The following is an 18,019-nucleotide window of genomic DNA, read 5'->3' as shown; positions in this document are numbered from 1 at the left end:
GTTTTTTTTTTTATAGATTTTGCATACGTGCTATTACATAGCAAAAGAACTTAAAAAGTATTGACGAAAAGTATTAATTAATTTTTATCGACTTCCACAAGTATTCAAGTAACAATTGCATCTACATGTATTTTACATTGAGGAATTTTACTTGGCCTCATTTAAGCTTTCATGTGAAAAAAGAAATAATGAATGTCGTTCCTATACTGTGAGAAGTGTATGATATTTTTGACCATAATTGCATGGTAAAATAATTTTAGTTAACAGCTTTATTTTTACAGTTACTACAATTATAAGGTTAGTAATCATTTTTGATAATTTTACCAATTTTGAAAAAATTTACTATAAATTTTAAATATTAATATTGTAAAATATCAAGATATACATAATAAGGAATAAAAAATAAAATAAGCATTTTTATGTAGTAAATGAAATAACAAGCTCTATAACAAATGTAACTATTTTTGTAACATTTACTTACTATTTACGTCGTAATAATTAATAGCTACAATTTGTATGATTAAAACAACTATAAACTATGCGTAATCGTCATCGAAAATGACTATAAATTATAATTAATTTATAATAATTGCAATTATTTTTTTCTCTTAGGCATACTGCACAAGTCCAAGAGTTGTATTCTTTCGTAATGTAAGTAAACGCAAGCTGGAAAAGCTCGTCCCTTCAAACTCGGGTCGGCGAGTTAATTGAAATAAAAAGGGTACCGAGACTACGCTCGCAGTCGTCCTTAATTGGCGACGGCACGGTTGACTTACATCGCTAATTTCGCCAACGTCGAGGTTCTTCGTATCCGAGCCGGAGCCGTTGGCGTCGGGCGGCGGCCCGGAACTCGCGGGGGTCCACGGCGCGGAAATGGTGTCGGCTGCAGCCACCGCACTGCCTGCAACAAAACGAGGGACGAACCCGGTTTTATTAACTTCTCTCGGAAAAATCCCAGTTTCAAGCTGCGCTCGCAGTCCAGCTTCGCAAACTGAGTTTATGAGAATGACCTGGATTCATTTCGCGAGACAGAAAGTTATTACTATCTCGTAAAATAAATCTATAACCATAAATTTAAGCTTCTCGTAAAAGTATGATCATAAATAAGCTTTTCGTACAAGTTGAACTTGTGGCGTTGAAAGAAAGAGTATCCAGACATTCTAAACGTGTTAGAAGATTAGTATAAAGTGTTAGAGATTGCAGTAGAGAAAACAGAAAATGATGTATAGTAGAAAATTGAAAAAAGCAATACTCGGGTTATTTTATTAAAAAACTTACTAGAGAAAGATATTTTGTATATAACGATAATCTTAATATTAAATAATTCCAACATTCATAATAAGTTCAGTGATGAAAAGTAACAAACAATGCTGTTATTTTTTTATAACAACATTTTGATAACGTTAGCCCTGATAATAATATTAATTATAATAAAAAAATTTCGAGAAATTTTTCCACTCCTAATGAATATTATCCCCAGCTCCTAAAGCATTACAGCATACTCTTTTAGAATGTGCACAATTCCGCAAGCACATTCCCAATTTTACGTACATTATTGTTTATAATAACGTTCGCTGCAACATAACGAATTAATTCCGCTTGCTATCATGCGGCCAGCTCGTTTTTGACAGTGGAATATTATTCTATCGAATTAGACTCGCGGGGAACGGACAGAAGGTAGAAGGGGGTAGGAGGAGGGGGAGGGGGGCACGCGCACGTTACGCGCGGAAAAATCAGCACGTGAAAAATCGCGACTGTGAAGAGGGAACAGGGGGAGGAGGCAGAGATACGGCACTCCGTCGTCGCTCTACGCTCGTCGGCGCAACAAGTGTTCGCTGATATCGCGTATCAGTGCCACAGCGGCGGGTGGGGGTAGCTCGTAGGCGGTACACTCCGCCTACCGGGGGTGGAGTGTGTATGTTAAGCCCCCGGAAAAGATCCCTATTCCCCGGCTGGGTTCGTACCCACCGGTGGCGGTGCAAATCCCGATCCGTAGCAACAACCACCCCCGAGCCAAAAGCGGAGCGTGCCCCCCCAGTCAGGTCCCTTTCTCACCCTACGTCCCTCATCCCCTGTGGCATTCATCGTAATGACGAAATTCATCGGAGAATCATTCGTGGGGGCCTGCGCGTATGTACCGGCCATTCCACGGCTTACGGAGAATCAAGAGGCGAGACGTATAATTGTTAATTATACACAGATATTCGTGTTACGCGTTCCACTTTATGCATTTGGGGGAAAGGGCAAGGGTGGGAAAACCGGGGATTGTTGGGTTTAGTGGGCCATCCGGATGAGTTGAGATATCCCTGATTGCCGATCAGCTCTTTGCTAGGAGCAACGGATGCTCTCGAGAAGAATTATAGCGTTGAAATTAATTTATTATGCGGGACTTGATTTAATTGCAAATTTTCTTTATCGCGTAGTATTTCGTGCGATATATACATTTTATTTTTTTTTTTTTTATAAAATTAGTTTTTAATGGTTTTCAAAAAATGGACGTTACACGTGATAACCAATATTTCTTAGAAATAAAAAATTGATTTTAGGCGATGTAATTGAGATTAAAGAAACAAGAATAAAAACGATATTCTAACAAAAATATCTTTATTATTATACGTAGAACGTGTTTACTTCTCTTGTATAAGCGCGTTTCATATTGCAATCTAAAATCTCATCTTCTCCCTCTGCATTCACCTTTCTCATATTAAAAAAAAAAAAGACAAATCACTCTTCATAATACAGTTTGTACCTAAAATACGGCAATTCCTAAAATACTTATAATATTATAGTTATTCTTATAATATTAGTGTTTCCAAATGTATCATTGTTTTTCATGGCTCGATTCGTAGATGAATCGGTACGTTTGCAACGCCCCATGTAAAGATAGGCAAGCTAACTGTCAGGAATATACGTTTCTCTTGAAAATGTACGGAAGCGAGCCGCAATCATCCGCCGGGTAGTCGTGGCTAACGGCGAACATGCTCATATGCAGCCGGAAAATGAGCGGTGGCTTAATAGAGACGCGAGATGCGGTCGCGTACTAGCGCACGTGCACGTGCACGTACAGCTGCACACGTGCGCGCGTATATGCGTGTGAATACGTGCACCGGCACACGAGTGTGTAGCCTGTGCTAGATCGAGCGCGCGACGCTAGAATGGCAGAAGACATAGATCATGGCGGATGACGTATGATTGCATTCGGCGCTCTTGCTGGCAACGAAGAAGAGGAGGGGGAGGAGACGAGAGAATCGAGGTTACCCAGGGGATGGAAATGTTCGGATGAAGGATAGGGTATGACCATCAGGCCAACCATGATAGGGTGCAGGAACTTCGAGAGGGAGAACGCCTCTCTCGCCGGCGAAACCTCGGAATGTCCTGGCCACTACTACGATCGCGCGAGATCGCGAACGTATGCGTCCTTCTCCATTATCCGCGTCGCCGCTCGGTGCCAGATATTACGGTGCTAGATTTCCCGGTTCTCGTTGAGTAATGATCGAGTCGCGACAAATTTTCGGCCCGCAAAGGGTAACGATGGTAGGGACGCGCATCGGTTGAATAGGCCAGATTATTAGTAGATGCTTAGGTTTCCATCGGAAGCTCAGGTTGCAATACCGAAGTTCGATTAACCTTCCATAACGATATAGTCTATAAAATAATACTAATTTCTTTATGCAGTCCATCTTTTTGTTGGATCCTTCGAAAATATTGCAAATTTATGTCACTTATGAACATCATGATAATTAGAATAAATAAAAATAAGTACAGTTATGAGACAATTTGCCTCAAGTATGTGCTTAAGTTTTTATATTATTTTATAAATATGATTGTAGTACATTATGAATCTCTTCCTTTACAAGGATCTATTTTTTAATGTGAATATGAGGCCAAATTAACGAGCAATATTACAACTTTAATAGATAAGATATATGTGATTGAGATATATGTTAATTCAATGATGTTGACAAATGTTAAACACGAAACATGTTTCTTACTTGATCTTCTTCAACCGACAAATACAGAAAGATAAAATGCTAAGATTGAATTATAATTTAAATGTTAGGCGCAAGAATAAACGTGTCATTTTCTAATTTAGCTTAATATTCACATTAATTTGTTGTTAACACAAACGAGCATGTCCGTTAGTTACCTAATTTTTAGCTTAAAAAGCCAGATGACTTCCATTATAATTTTCTATCTTGAAATATCAATAAAAACATTAACGATACAGCAGAACAGAATTTGTCAAAGAAACATATATAAAATGTTCTGTTATTTCTGTTATTATTTTTATTGTATTAATTCAATTGCTGAGTCTGGCTGAGATTCTATTGAAATGAGAATTATGGGCAATACAGAACACTCAACGTATGGAGATTGCGGCGTGAACGAAGAAACTTATTTCGAGTGACAAAGGTGGATGTCAAGGGACGTCGCGGTGGACATTCGCGAGAATAAAATCGCCACTCCATCTTTCAACTCGTCTTTGTGAGTTTAGTTCAGTACGAAAGTGTGTATGCGAATCCCCGAGGCTCTTAAAAACTCTACATCGCATGATTCTTGTAAAATACGGGATTTTCTGATCGCTTTATCACGCCAACGCAAGATAATCTCGATACTTAAGGAATAAATGGAATGAGATAAAGATATCGAAAATCCTGAGACATTCTTGGAATATTTAAAAGCATTAGGAGAAAAATACGGAGAAAACACGCAGAAGCAATATGCGAATGACTTTCGAACTTTATATCATCCGTGCGCACTTCAACAAAAGATATAAGTAAAAATCACAGAGCAAATCTCGCTGAGTTAATCAACGATTGTTCGAAACCGTTCGAATAGCGTTCTTCGCGTATTCGTCACCGGGGACGTGATATCGGTGGGGCACGGGGAAAATGTTCCCGCTCGTTTTATCCTCGAGCCACATACATATGCATGTGTATCAGTTGCGGGGAAGTCTACGGGATGAGGTAGTAAATGCCGTGTTCGCGGTGGTAGTGGTAGTAGCACTGGCTAAGCTGTAAATTTGGCGTATAACCATTCGGGGGTGGCTCTGGTCGAGTAGGCCAGGTCTGTCCTCGGTCTCTATCTATCTCTCTCTTCCCTGTCCCGCTTTTCGGAGCTAGTCGACGGAGGGGGTGGGCGGCACAGGCGGCACAGGCGGCAGGGGATGAGACAGGCGACGGGGGTCGTAGAAGCATTCATAGCAGGAACCAGAGGGTGGCTTCGGTGGAATGCGTCCCGTTTAATATCGCGGAACATTATATATCGCCTCTCTTGTCCCTACGTTGCCCGTGTTGAACGCGCGGTATAACGCGCGCGAACACACTCTCGCCGACACATACGCGCACACGCGATGACACCTAGCCGCTTATTCGCCACCGCGTGTCCGATAACGCACTCGCGAGCTCTCGGGGACCTTTTCATAACGTCGGCGAATCTTCCGCGAGCCGTTGACACAGTTATTTATCCCTAAAATCGCACGAAAGTGGAAAGATCCGATTCAGTTTGCCGGCAATTCCGCGGCACTTCTCTCAATCCTTTAATCCTCTCGAGTGCGTCTAAAAGGATCCACTGACTTAATGTCGTAAGAAAATGTGAGAGATTAATATGTAAATAAAATGTCACGATCGACGTTAAAATAATTCACAAGAAGCGATCAAATATACGTTAATTAAATATACGTTAATTCTATCTCAAATTAATGAAGACTATTAAAGATCAATTCGACTTTAATTAAAAACTTGTCAAAAATCTACTCTTGTCGAGATTTACGTCGTAACTCTTTGAAGCGCCACAGTATCGGACTTAGTTTCTAGGAGTTTCTTAGGTTGCTGAATTTAAAGTCAGAATTTGAAAATTCAAAATGATAGATCTGTCATGGTGGGCTGAACAAACTTTAAATTTTCAAAATCAAATTATAATTTTTTTAATAATCTCACATTACATTTTAAAAATGCCATTTTGAAAGCGAGATGACAGACATTCAAATTTCTGACTTAAAATTCGAATTACGCGCATCAGAAATGTTTACAAACGAGAAATCTATCTCATACAGTTCAAAGAATTCAAGGAAAGAAACTCCGAGATATACACCGCGTATATTTCAACTCGGTTCTCAGCAGCAGCAGCAGCAGCAGCGAATATTGCCAAATGACAAGATCACAAAATTACCGTGACATCACATCGATCCATGGACGCATATATAAAATTACGTTAGAACAGCGACAAAACTATAAGGACTTTTGTACCGTCGTAACGAGATTTAGTGCGGAATTTCCGGGGAAAATTAATTATCATCTCGATGCCGGTCGCGAGTTACCGTGCCGTAAAATTTATTAAGAGACGACACGTCCCGTGCAGCCAGTGCGCCGTGCTCCCGCCTTTTATGCGAGCCATTAAGAATTCTAATCGGTTCTGGCACGAGCCACGTCTCGATATTATCGAACGATTATACGCGACGCTGCCCCGGCAAAGTAAAAGGTTCGTGAGAGCCCGCGCTCGCGATATAGTCGACTTTATAAATCGACCGCGACGAATCGGTCTTAATCGCCGCGCTCGTTGTACGAGATAAAATATGTTAGATAAAATATTGTGTTAAACAGCGTAAAGGCACGAGCCATTGAGGCGACGATTACGCGCAAAACTATTGCGCCGCAATAATGCACTCGCGATCTAAACAACAAGGGGCGGAACGGCGGCTACGAAAATGGTTAAGTAAAATGGATGCTTAAATAGATTTATCTTGTTATGTGTCTATAACAGATGTATCCATGAATAATCTATCTATGAATAAATAGATGTATCTATGCTTAAACAGTATTGTAAGCGTTCATAATTACAAGAATTTATTTTTCACGTATGATTTTAATTGAGAAGCAGAACACAAAATTTGCGATGCGAGAGGGAGACTTTATACGCGAGCGATATCTCCTATTTTGTACATTAGAGTTCGCCGAGGGAAATTCAAAGTACCGATTTCATCGACAGATGAAAATTGCGAGTTCTCGCGTTAAGCCGCTCGATTTCTTTGTCGTCGGCCGAGCGATGAAAAACTCGCCCAGAGCCAGCCACAGGTGCGCGTTTATTCGAGACGCGCACGATAGTGATTAATCTCCGCTTGGTTCAATGAAAAACAGCCGGTTCGATTCGCTCTCGTATCATGCTCTCGTAGGTACGTATTCACTCGTGCGAGAGCGCCGAGCACCGGAGTGCGGTGAATCATCTGCCTCCCCGTATTTGGAGCCGGAGCGATTGAAAAGAAAAGCAGAGTACGCGGCGCAACGATGCGCGGCGACGTGGGGGCGAGAGGGAGGGGGAGGAAAGGGGGGATAGAGGGACGAGATAAAAGTGGGGAAAAATAATAAACGCACTTGAAGCTTTTCGCGAGTGATAGCGTCTGTTAGTAAGAGGCGGCCGGAGAGTGGGATCACGCGGAAAATATTGGCAGATCCCGGCGGAACGCCGGGGGAGAGAAACAAAACAATGCGCGATTCTCTCATCGAGTAACGGTGTCCCTCTTTAATTCTTAACGAACAGAAAAAAATACGTTGAATCCGCGCCGGGCTTTCATCGGTCGCGCGTACAACACACGCACACGCACACGCACACGCACACGCACACATATACAGTACGCGCAAACCCTGCATGCAAAGAACGGATCTCTGCGGGCGGGAAACAAGGTGATGGAAATCGCAACAAACGCGAGCCACTTTCGCGAACACTTCAATTAGCGGTTTCGCCGATTCTCGCGAGCGGCGAATCTCGATGATGTTTTTTCATGATCAACGCGTAGGGTTTTTTGTTCCTTTCCGTCGGACTGTGGCGAGTTGTTTATTGTACGCGGATACAAATCGTGGAAACTGCCAGTTATTGAAACGGCAATTTAAGAGCGAAATGCGCGCCGTAGGAAGGCGCGCCGACCGGCGCGGAGAGCGCGCGGTAATTAGTTCATTAGGTTGCCGAACTGAATTGGAACGGGATAATTCCGCCGAAAGATTTCTCGCGGTCGAAGAATTCACGAAAAATAGCGATTCGGCACACCCGTCCTGATTCCAAAATCTTCAGCATGAATATTCAATGTCGCGTCGTTTCGCGAGTAAATCACGGAGATAATCCGACCGATAATTGTCGACCTCCCTCGCATCGCATTTCACAAGCCGTTCGTCCGACAATTACGGGCAAAATAATTTGTAAAGCTTATGCGAGAAAATTATGTCGCGATCTCGTTAAAAGTAAACCGAGAATATATACATAAATCGAACGATTCGGGCCGCGCGCGCTCGCGGATCGGCAACGTTCGTCGTATTGTCGCTCGCAATTAGAGGGATTAATTTACATACTGCGGGATTAACCATTCGACCATGAATTATTCAGGGCTATGCTAATACGCCGGCTCCGAATTGAAGTCAATAATTGAATGCTCCTCGAGAATAAGGACAGCCGTCCGCGTCGGTCGTCCCCGGGAACCGAGAACAAGAAGGAGCATTAACCGCATTATATTCGTAGAAAACGAGAGCGCGTACGTAAAACGAAAATTACTAGCCGCTAGCGTAAAACGAAACTTACGGGCCGCGTAATGTAACGCGCGCTATTTACTTTCGAGATGACGGCGAACGTGCTCGTACACTGGAAACTTTATTATACGGCGCTTTGCCTGCGCATAAACCAGTAATACTTTTCCATTTACGAATTTTGTGGTCAATTTAACATTGATCTTTCCTTAATAAAAATGTCAAGGCATCGATAATCTCTTAAGTGCGATAGGCATATACACGTACATTTTTTTCCACACTTATACTGTGTGAATAAGTGTAATCTTGACAATTCAGTTTAAAAATTAATTACAGGAATGTCTAAAAGAAGGTGCTTAGAAAACTTAATAAAGAATTCTTAGCTAAGGATTCCTATTTTTCTTTCAACAAATTCTTTACCGTATTTGGAGTAAAGCGGTTATAAATGTTTGTTAGAAACATTATTTAGATTATTAATTTAATATCGCGTTTTTACTACGTTAGTTCAATGTATTGTAATTGTTTTGAGACCAAATATTTATTCGGCGCGCAGCTTGATGCGCACAAAATCATACAAAAAATATCCAGAAAAATTGTCATCGACGAGATCAGTAAATTATTTCAAATGTTTAAGATTAATTATGAAGACTCTGTATAGTCGAAACGTACGTTTCACATTTAAGAATATCGCTTAATATAAAAAATACTATAACCACATAACATCTGAAAATTATAATTTGCTCGTATTATTCGTTCTATCGTCTCTAATTACATTTGTAAATAAGCGAGCTTGTTTTCTACTTTTACGTTAATGTCATCCTGCTAAGAAAAGCGATTACTTAATTTTTAGTTTTCTTCTTTTAAGTTTGACGATTATCTTTGCAAAAAATATTTTCTCGATAACAGATTTGAAATACACTTGCAATTTGCTTGAAGCAAGTAATATTAACTTAAAATAAACTTATTTATATGTGTGTGTTTAAATTAAGTAAATATCACTTACTTCAATTTCATATAGCCACAAATCTATCACAAATTCATCATAAACATCAAAATACATTCTGAATTCTAGTAATTCATTACTTCGATCAACAAATTTAAGTTTAAACAAAAATTCCATTTGCTTATTATTTTGACTTTTCTTTGATACAATTTTATAATATTCTTCGAAACAGAATAAATCCTTTTCTTTCAATATGTAATAAATTCTCCCAAAATTTGTAATAAATGTGTTTTAAGACAATTGTCAAAAAAGATATTCTTTAAAGATAACTGTTATTCGCGAGAAAAAAGTGAATTGAATAAACGCTTTTCTTAGCAATAGAATTGATATTTTTCTGTGTGTACGACCGAATAAGGCTCACGCATCTTTAATTGCGTCTTCGTACATCCATGTTTTTGTATTATTTTATACGTTTTGTAAAAAAGAAATCGCCTTGAACTTTTCATAGACACATCTTTATTAAAGAAAGAACGAGATACAGGACATATATAGGACATTCCGAAATTTGCAAAGCTAAAACAACGTACAATCGTTATTCTCGACCGCGTCGTAAATAATTACGATGTAATTCGTTTTCTAGCATCTTAAATTACGTTAAAGTTAGCACCGAAATAATCGCCGTCGCGAAATAATCGGCGAGGAGCGCTCGAATTGGAGCGCGCGGCAGGATTAATATCGGATCCTCGCGGTTCGCGTAATTGCATTAGCTCGCGTCTGCCGCGCGTGTGCGCGTCGCGGCGAGAGTTAATACGGTTTTAATGACGAATAATGCAATCTTCCGTCAAAAACCGCAGGGACATCGCAGGCGTAATAAGCTCTCGAGACGAGAAGACGCGGAGAAGACGAACACTGAGGTTTCTTGTGTGCCAGGCAAACACGACGATGAGTAGCGAGCGAGGTGCTTGAGAGCGTGACGAAGAAGAAGCAGCAGGGAAATCGTTGAGAGAGAGGGCAGTGTCAAGGAAGCATGAAGATGACGAGAATCGAAGCTGAAAGCGACGACAAGATGGAGAAGTGTTGCTAAAACGCTGGTAAACTTTAAGATGCAAAGTTGAAATTTTAGCGAAAATTGGCCCGGATTATTTCATTCGCGTGCTAATTCGCGTTTGCGTAACACTTCCGCTGACGTTTCCTTGTCTAACAAAAGAGTGTTAGCGGCGTAAAAAAGCGGCGTAACGATATCAATCATTTAACACGATTGTACAGTGAACATAATTTTATTAACCGTATCTACTACCGTGTCTATTAAATATATTCGTATAGAAATTCTTGGTTAACTGGAAGGCGTTGGAATGAATCCTTCACATCAGCAGCATCTCCTTGGCTGCGAGATTTACAGCAGCCGATCGATAATTTCGCGATCCGTCACCATTGAGCTAATCAAGTCTACTCGTCTTCCTCCCACCCACTTCCTTCACTCCTCATCCTTGAGTTTCCGCCGCTGTCAAGCCGAACAGCTGATTCTCCTCGCTCTCCCGTGGGAGAAACATTATCCACGGTGTTGATTTACAGTTTCCGATGCAACGAGTGACAATGAGGAGAAACTCGAGGATAATGCAACTAAGACAAGGATGGAGCAAGAACAAAGCGAAGGAGTTGCTCTCTCCTTTTCTGTTTTTCTCCCGTTTGGTGATGCTCGAGAGTACCGAAACTCTCCTCCTCGTTTTCAGAAGCTAGCTCGACGAGTCGTAGAAGCCGTCGATCGAGCGTATAGCATTTCTTCGCTCTTCTCCCGCTCTTCGCATTCGTCGACAAGACAGCTGCCGGTGAGGCCAACAACCGGTTCCCGCGTCTCTTTCTTTCTCCTCGCTCTTTTCCTCCGACCTTCCCTCCCCATCCGCTTTACGTCATTCTGGTTCTGGTGTCGATGCACGAGGGAAAAAGGGAAAAAACGACGGAGAGGCATGACAAAGCGGCCGCCGGCGGCACCTCTCGTCGATTCGGATCACGATTCACGAGCGGCGGCAGATCATCGTCCGGCAGAATCCTGCGAAGATCCTTGTTTGGTTTCGTGGCAACGAAATGGCCAAACGAGTCCTAGGCATCGCGCTATTTACAGTGTCGATCGATGTACACTCGCGATCAATTTGTAAAACTTTACTTTATGAAAAACTTCGCATTAATTTTTTTTTTTTTATTTTTTTTTTACAGCGACGCAACGATATTTGTTGTCGCAATTTTTGTATCCACGCGAAATATATTAAATTCGGGCGAAATGTATTATTGACTCGCAACTGCAGTGGAACAGCAAATACGTATAAACAGGTAAAAAACAGAGCACACACAATTCACAAATTGTTCGCTCCGAGCAAAATATTGATATCATATTACCTCTAAATAAAAAACGGTAATATTTCGGAAGCGAATTGCAACGATATCTCGATCTCATCGAGCAGTTGCACGGCGGGGGAGGGGGGGAGAGATATTTTACGCGGAAAGGGCACAGATGGAATTATCAAGCGGCCACGAGTATCGTCGGTGCGACGGGCAAAGAATTTCGTCTTATTAAGAAGTTCATTATTTTAACGACCCTCGAGCAACGATGTATCCGAAAGAGGAATGAGAGAAGGAGGAACAAATCGACGGGGAGCCGTATAGAGGGGCACGTTGAATATTTATCAGCCAATATCGGGCCTTACCGCCTTGAGAGGGGAAAGAGGGGGCGGGAGGGGGAGAGGGGGGGAGCAGAAGAGCGCGTGGATGCACCGTTAATCGATTTGCATAAGATCGCCGTTTCGTGGCTACGTCTCCCGGCGTTGCGCGCGGATAAGAAGGCAAGCGACCGGGAAGCGGACGGGGGTAGAGGGGAGCAGAGGCGCGCAGTCTGCCGATATGAAAGTCGATACGCGGTATAATTCGCGTAATTACGCGGGTGCATATTACGCGCCGGCGATGCTCGCGAAGAAAACAGGAAACGCGTATCGTCGGCATCACCGCGCCGCCCGGCCGACCAGCAGCCGGCCCCACAGACTCCGCAAAGTCGCGTATGCGCGGGCAGGGGAGAGAAGGTAGAGTTACGAACCAAGTGACGTAAACGCTCCCGGTAATCGGCTTCGTCTGACTCTTCTTCTCTTCCCCTCTCTTTCCTCCCCCTTCTCTCTCTTTCTCAATCTCTCGTAAGCCTCAGAGAGAGATCGAGACCCGTATAATTTCATCGTGCTTGGTTCTTGAGATTTTGTCGTAGATACGTAAGAAAAAAGCGTTATACACCAATTGCCAGATCTTTTTGTTATTAGGGAGATTATTTTCAGATGTCTAGTAGAAAAGACTGGAACCAATTCGATGCCGAAAAACTCTAATCTCAATATTACAAATGTGCGGGAATGATTTCTATATCAACACGTACCGAGAGAATTTTTTATTAAAATCAAAGAAATATTTTACTTGATTTAAAAAAATGACTTATTTATTCTTAATTAAATTTTTCTTCAAAATAAATTACAATAACACATTTTGTTGATTAAATGATTTTTAAATTGAAAAAAAATATTTGCTTGATAAAAGAAACTTAATAATCATAACAACAAAACAAATGTTAAACAAAAAATTATTTAATTCATTGAAAGATTTTTTTAACTCAACGAATAACCAGGATTTCATAAGTTTGTTATTTAAATTAAAAAAAAATGTCATTTAAAAAATCTGAAAATTTTTTAAACTTCTTTAGATTAACATAATACTTACTCTAAAATACTTTAAAAAAGAATATTTGGATCAATTGTCTAATATTAAATAAAGGTTTTGCACTTATATTTAATGTATTGAACTTAAAACCTTTAATTCATTTTGATTGAAAAGTCGAATTTTGAGTTTATATTCAAAATATTATTTCATAAAAACATAGTTAAGAAAGTTCATAATGCTCTGCCTTTTCATTGTTTTAATTACTTTATTTCATTGTTTTAATTACGAGATATAAAACTTCGCTGCGTCTGTTGACAATACCGCGTACTGCTTGCTCAATCTTATGATTGATAATTATAAAGATTTGATTGCTTAAATAAAAAAAGAACTCTTTATTTAAAACAAAAATATATTTTTCTGCAAAATAAATAATTCATTTACATTTTCAAAACTATTTAGATCTCGCCTATTTACAAATTTTTATTTAACCACGATTTTTATATTTAAAGAAATTTATTTTCTTATTTAAAAATAAAATTGTTTATCTTTTACTTTACAATACTTAAAATCAAAGAGATCTCTTTTTAAATTAAAAAATTCAAATATAACATCTCTTTATATATTTAGCAAATATTTCTTTTACTTGAGAAACTTGTTCAAAGAGGTACATTTTTTATTTTAACAAATATTTTTATCGGAGTGTATTTCTGTTGTATCTTAAAAATTATACAACGTAAAATTAATTCTACAACGCTCAATCCTCTATTTGTTTTTTAATTAAAATTATATCAGTTCGATCTACCTAGTTATAAATTTCCTGACGTGCCAGTTTCTCACGCGCCCAAAAACAAGCCGAGTCATTTTCTCTCCTTTCGCAAATTGGAGAGTGAGCGGTCGCGTTGCGCGAGTTAACGCGATACGCAAGCGCGATCACTATTTACGCTACGATTATTACCGTAATTTCTTACGTAACGTAACATTTCCGCCGGTCACGCTAACGCTAATAGTTAACTCGAGGTAGATTATTTCGAGACGCGGCAAGAATCTATAAGGTTCGCGCTTCGATGAACGCGAGCGCTGATTTTCTGCAACACTTGACTAAGGGTGAGCGAACTCATTGTCTCGAATATGCTGCAAGAATGCAAAATACAGCGAATGCACATAATAGTGCAGAAAAGCAAGAATGTTTGTCCTAAATGCATAAAATGGCCTGAAATCTTAAGCATCTAAATGAAACACGAGATATAAACGTCACGCGGATTTGATGAGAATGTTGCAATTGATAAATTGTTGCAGATCTTACGGAAGCAGAAAAAAATCGATTGTTCCAATGTTTCATGAGAATTCTGATAAAGTGAAAGTTTTGCTTGCAATTATAAATACAAATTAAGATTTTCAAATATATAATTTCATCTCATGTATATTCATGTAAATTATACCGATTTAAATCCCAGGTTTAAATTTCAAAGACAGCTGTTAATCTCGGTGAATGATGAGATATTAAATAACTTAATATTTAATTGCTATATCTTACCCCACACGTATATTGCATAATTCGAGGAAATTGAATCAAATCGGAAACGCTTCTTCGATCTATAATACACGCTACACGCGGATATTTTAGGTAACACAGCCAGGCAATCCTGGCGGCAGCATGCCACATCCGCATCTCAGGAGGATCATTTAACCGAGATAATTGCCAAACATTGTTCACCTTGTTAGCCGTTGCAGCTCGGCTGGCAAACTTGAGCGAGTTAATAAGCAACACGCTGGGACGACGGCGACGACTATAGCGACGACGATGACTATAGGGGCGGCAATAGGTGCCAAGGCAGAGGCCTGAGCACCGAACCGTGTGTAAATTAGCGTCTTCAATTTGTAGCCGATCGCCCTGACTGCGTTATGAAGCAGCAACCATGAAAGGCGACGTCTTATTCACTTGTATCTTATTGTTATTCGCGACGTGCTCGCTTAACACTAAACATAAATTCTTCTTTCGGTATATTTATTACATTACGTATATCATTTCTTCTCGTTAAACGGTTTTTTTTTATAAAACATATGCGAAAAGGTAAATATTATTTAACCAAAATACTTGCGTTATATCTGATTTTCATTCATACATTTTTTTTTTAAATTCTGCTTCATAAAAATAAGCTTAAATTAAAATCTGATTTAAAAGTAATCTTGAAGCATGTAAAATTTAAAACAAAATTAACAAATTTCTATCCACTGTTCAATATCACGATGATTTTCCGGTTTTCCGACAAGTACCTACGATGCAGTAAAAGTACTGACTGATAATGCAAGTTTCCAACTTTGAAAATGGCGGTATCCAATTCATGACGAGATAATAATTCAATAAAACGGCGGAGTTCTTCAAATCTCGTCGGGTCGTTTTGCGCTTTCGCAGTCTTTGCGAGCGTTGAAACGAGAACGCGTTCATGTACGAAGAGTCAGAAAGAAGAAGAGAGAGAAAAGAGAGAGAGAGAGAGAGAAGCGAAAGGGCGTAGGTAATTAAGGGCCGTAGGAAGGTTCAAACTGGAAAGCAAAGTCGAAGGGCGCTTCTCCTCTCCCGTGAGAGGCGTGAATTACACGGCGAGGCAAGCGAGCCGGCAGACAGGCTCATTGTCCTCCGCTAGTTTAATTAATGCAGCTGAACCGGCAGCTCCCTCATATCCTTTCCATCCGCCCCCGCCCACCCGATCTCTCTTACCACCACGTTCGCCAACCCTGTCTCTTTCTTCCGTCGCGCCATCCCTTCGCGTCGCCGATCTCGTGTATAGTCGCACACCATGGCCCCGAACGACGTACATGCAATCTACCAGGGGCAATTCCGCAGACCTGACAATGTCGTCCTCGTCTCTCGTCTGGATTTCGATAATGATCCGTCAATTAGTCGACGGATCAGCGATTCAGTGGTGTTGGTGTCGCTTCCTTCTAATTCTTCGCCAACCGAGATATTCGTACGTACGTATGTGTATACATGCATATACAGATTGGAACATGTAATAAATCAAGCAGAGCCGTTTTAAGCATATAAATGATTACTGCGATCTTGCAGTGTCGTGGAACGTTAAAATTTGTTAAATTTTAAAATTTACTTTCGTAATTATAATTTTGTAATTAAATATTACGTTATTATATTTTACTGTATTATATTTCTCAAAAATGTAACGAAAAAAAAAAACAAGCATTAAAATAAATGTTCCAGTAATCGGACATGTAATAATATAAAACCAAAATTATTGAATTTATATGAAAATGTACAATATAATGTAATTATATAATTAATACTAAAATATCCTACTAAACGTTATTTTATATTAACAAAAATATAAAAAACAATTTTTCAATTATTTCGAAAATAATTGAAACTTATGCAGAATATGAATAAACTAATATCTGAATCTAAAATGTTTGTCCTTAATGTATGTTACAAAACATACAAAATAAAATAAATATCATCTTATTTTAAGAACATCACGTAAATATTAATTCTAACTTGGTTGTATAACAATTTATTTCTTAAAATGTTAATTTTCATAATGTTATAATGTTTCTACTTTATAATATTTAATTATATATTTTTAAAATATTAAAAATCACCCACTTTATAAATACTTTTAAGTATTTAAAAATTACAATTAAATTTTAATATTATAATAAAAAACATTTTTAAAATTAATATTAAGTTTTCGTGTAAGAATCACGCTACGTAAAGGTATATGTTCTATCACTGGAACATTTATAAATAATTGGATTCTAATTTATTTTCCCTTCGTTTATTTTACATTTAATGTGCGATATTCATTATTGACAACGACAACATACATCTCAGTCTTGCAGTTGAGAACCTCGGTCTGTTGTTTGTCGGCAATTCAAGCGGATTCGAATCAAAGAGAAAACGACGGATGTAGGAAAAGAAAGAAAACATTACTGAAGAGAAGCAATTGTGCGTCCTTTTCTTTTTCACAGTTATCTTCGAAAGCATAGAAGAAATGAGAGAGAGAATAAAAAAGAAAGCCAAAGCTCCTTTGCTTTCTTCAACGTTGAGTCTATCTAGCGATGTAGTAAGGCTCACAACGAGCCCTATTTTCAAATTTCTTTATGGATTTTCCTGGTAAAATAGTAGCAATCGGTGATTTTCAAAGTTTGAAGATCGCGATCGCAAACTTTGATTTTCACTAAACGATCACAATAACCATTCTTTCCCAGACTATTTAAAGAGCGCAAGAGACAGAAACTTGTTCGGCTTTTTTGATTTCTTCTCCAAGGCACGGCGCCTTAGAAGAAGAAGAAGAAGAAGAAGAAGAAGAAGAAGAAGAAGAAGAAGAAAGAGAAAAAGGAGGAGAAGAAGAAGAAGAAGAAGACGAGAGGCTCATGCGGGGTCAAGGTGCTGCTCTGTTGCCGGCTCTTTTCTTGGCTCGAGCACTCGTAGCGTAGTATCTGGACTTACTCGTCAAACGCCGGGCTCGATCATCGGCCCGATTCAATTAGCTCTCGTACTTGAGGCGCTCCTCCGTTCTCCGTCAAGAAATTCACGTTCGGGTGTGGTGTGATCAAGTTAGATACGTTTGATCTACCGTTAAGGACCGCGGACCGGCCTTTATGGAGAAGAGCAATTTTATCTACTTTTAATTTCTATTAGCTCATCATGTCAGATTTAATTTTCAGATAAGAATAAGGATAACCGTTGCGTATATTGAATATTCTGAACCTATCGGCCATTCTTTCAAACGCTGAAGTCAGATTGAGATAAACGGTCAATATTCTATTAGAATAGTATCGTTAACACAATTGCAAGCTGTGTAACGGTAAAAATTGAAAATGAAAAATTCTGAAGAAGGAAATCTTAATATAGAAAAAGAAGTAAATAACA

The 18,019-nt window shown here is 39.4% G+C and overlaps 1 protein-coding gene across 7 annotated transcripts in view; it reads right to left on the bottom strand.

The window, feature by feature from the left end:
* LOC105200450 (protein scalloped) overlaps positions 1–18,019 on the bottom strand; it is a 213,456-nt gene that overhangs the window by 61,448 nt on the left and 133,989 nt on the right. For all 7 annotated transcript variants that reach the window (XM_026138739.2, XM_026138742.2, XM_026138738.2 and 4 more), the window contains one exon: positions 777–901. In XM_026138739.2, the coding sequence (XP_025994524.1) occupies positions 777–901 (125 nt within the window). The remainder of the gene's footprint in view (positions 1–776; positions 902–18,019) is intronic.

This window comes from Solenopsis invicta, chromosome 1 (genome assembly GCF_016802725.1).
Source record: "Solenopsis invicta isolate M01_SB chromosome 1, UNIL_Sinv_3.0, whole genome shotgun sequence".
NCBI classification, from domain to species: domain Eukaryota; kingdom Metazoa; phylum Arthropoda; class Insecta; order Hymenoptera; family Formicidae; genus Solenopsis; species Solenopsis invicta.
This window is presented reverse-complemented; position numbering and strand designations above follow the sequence as displayed.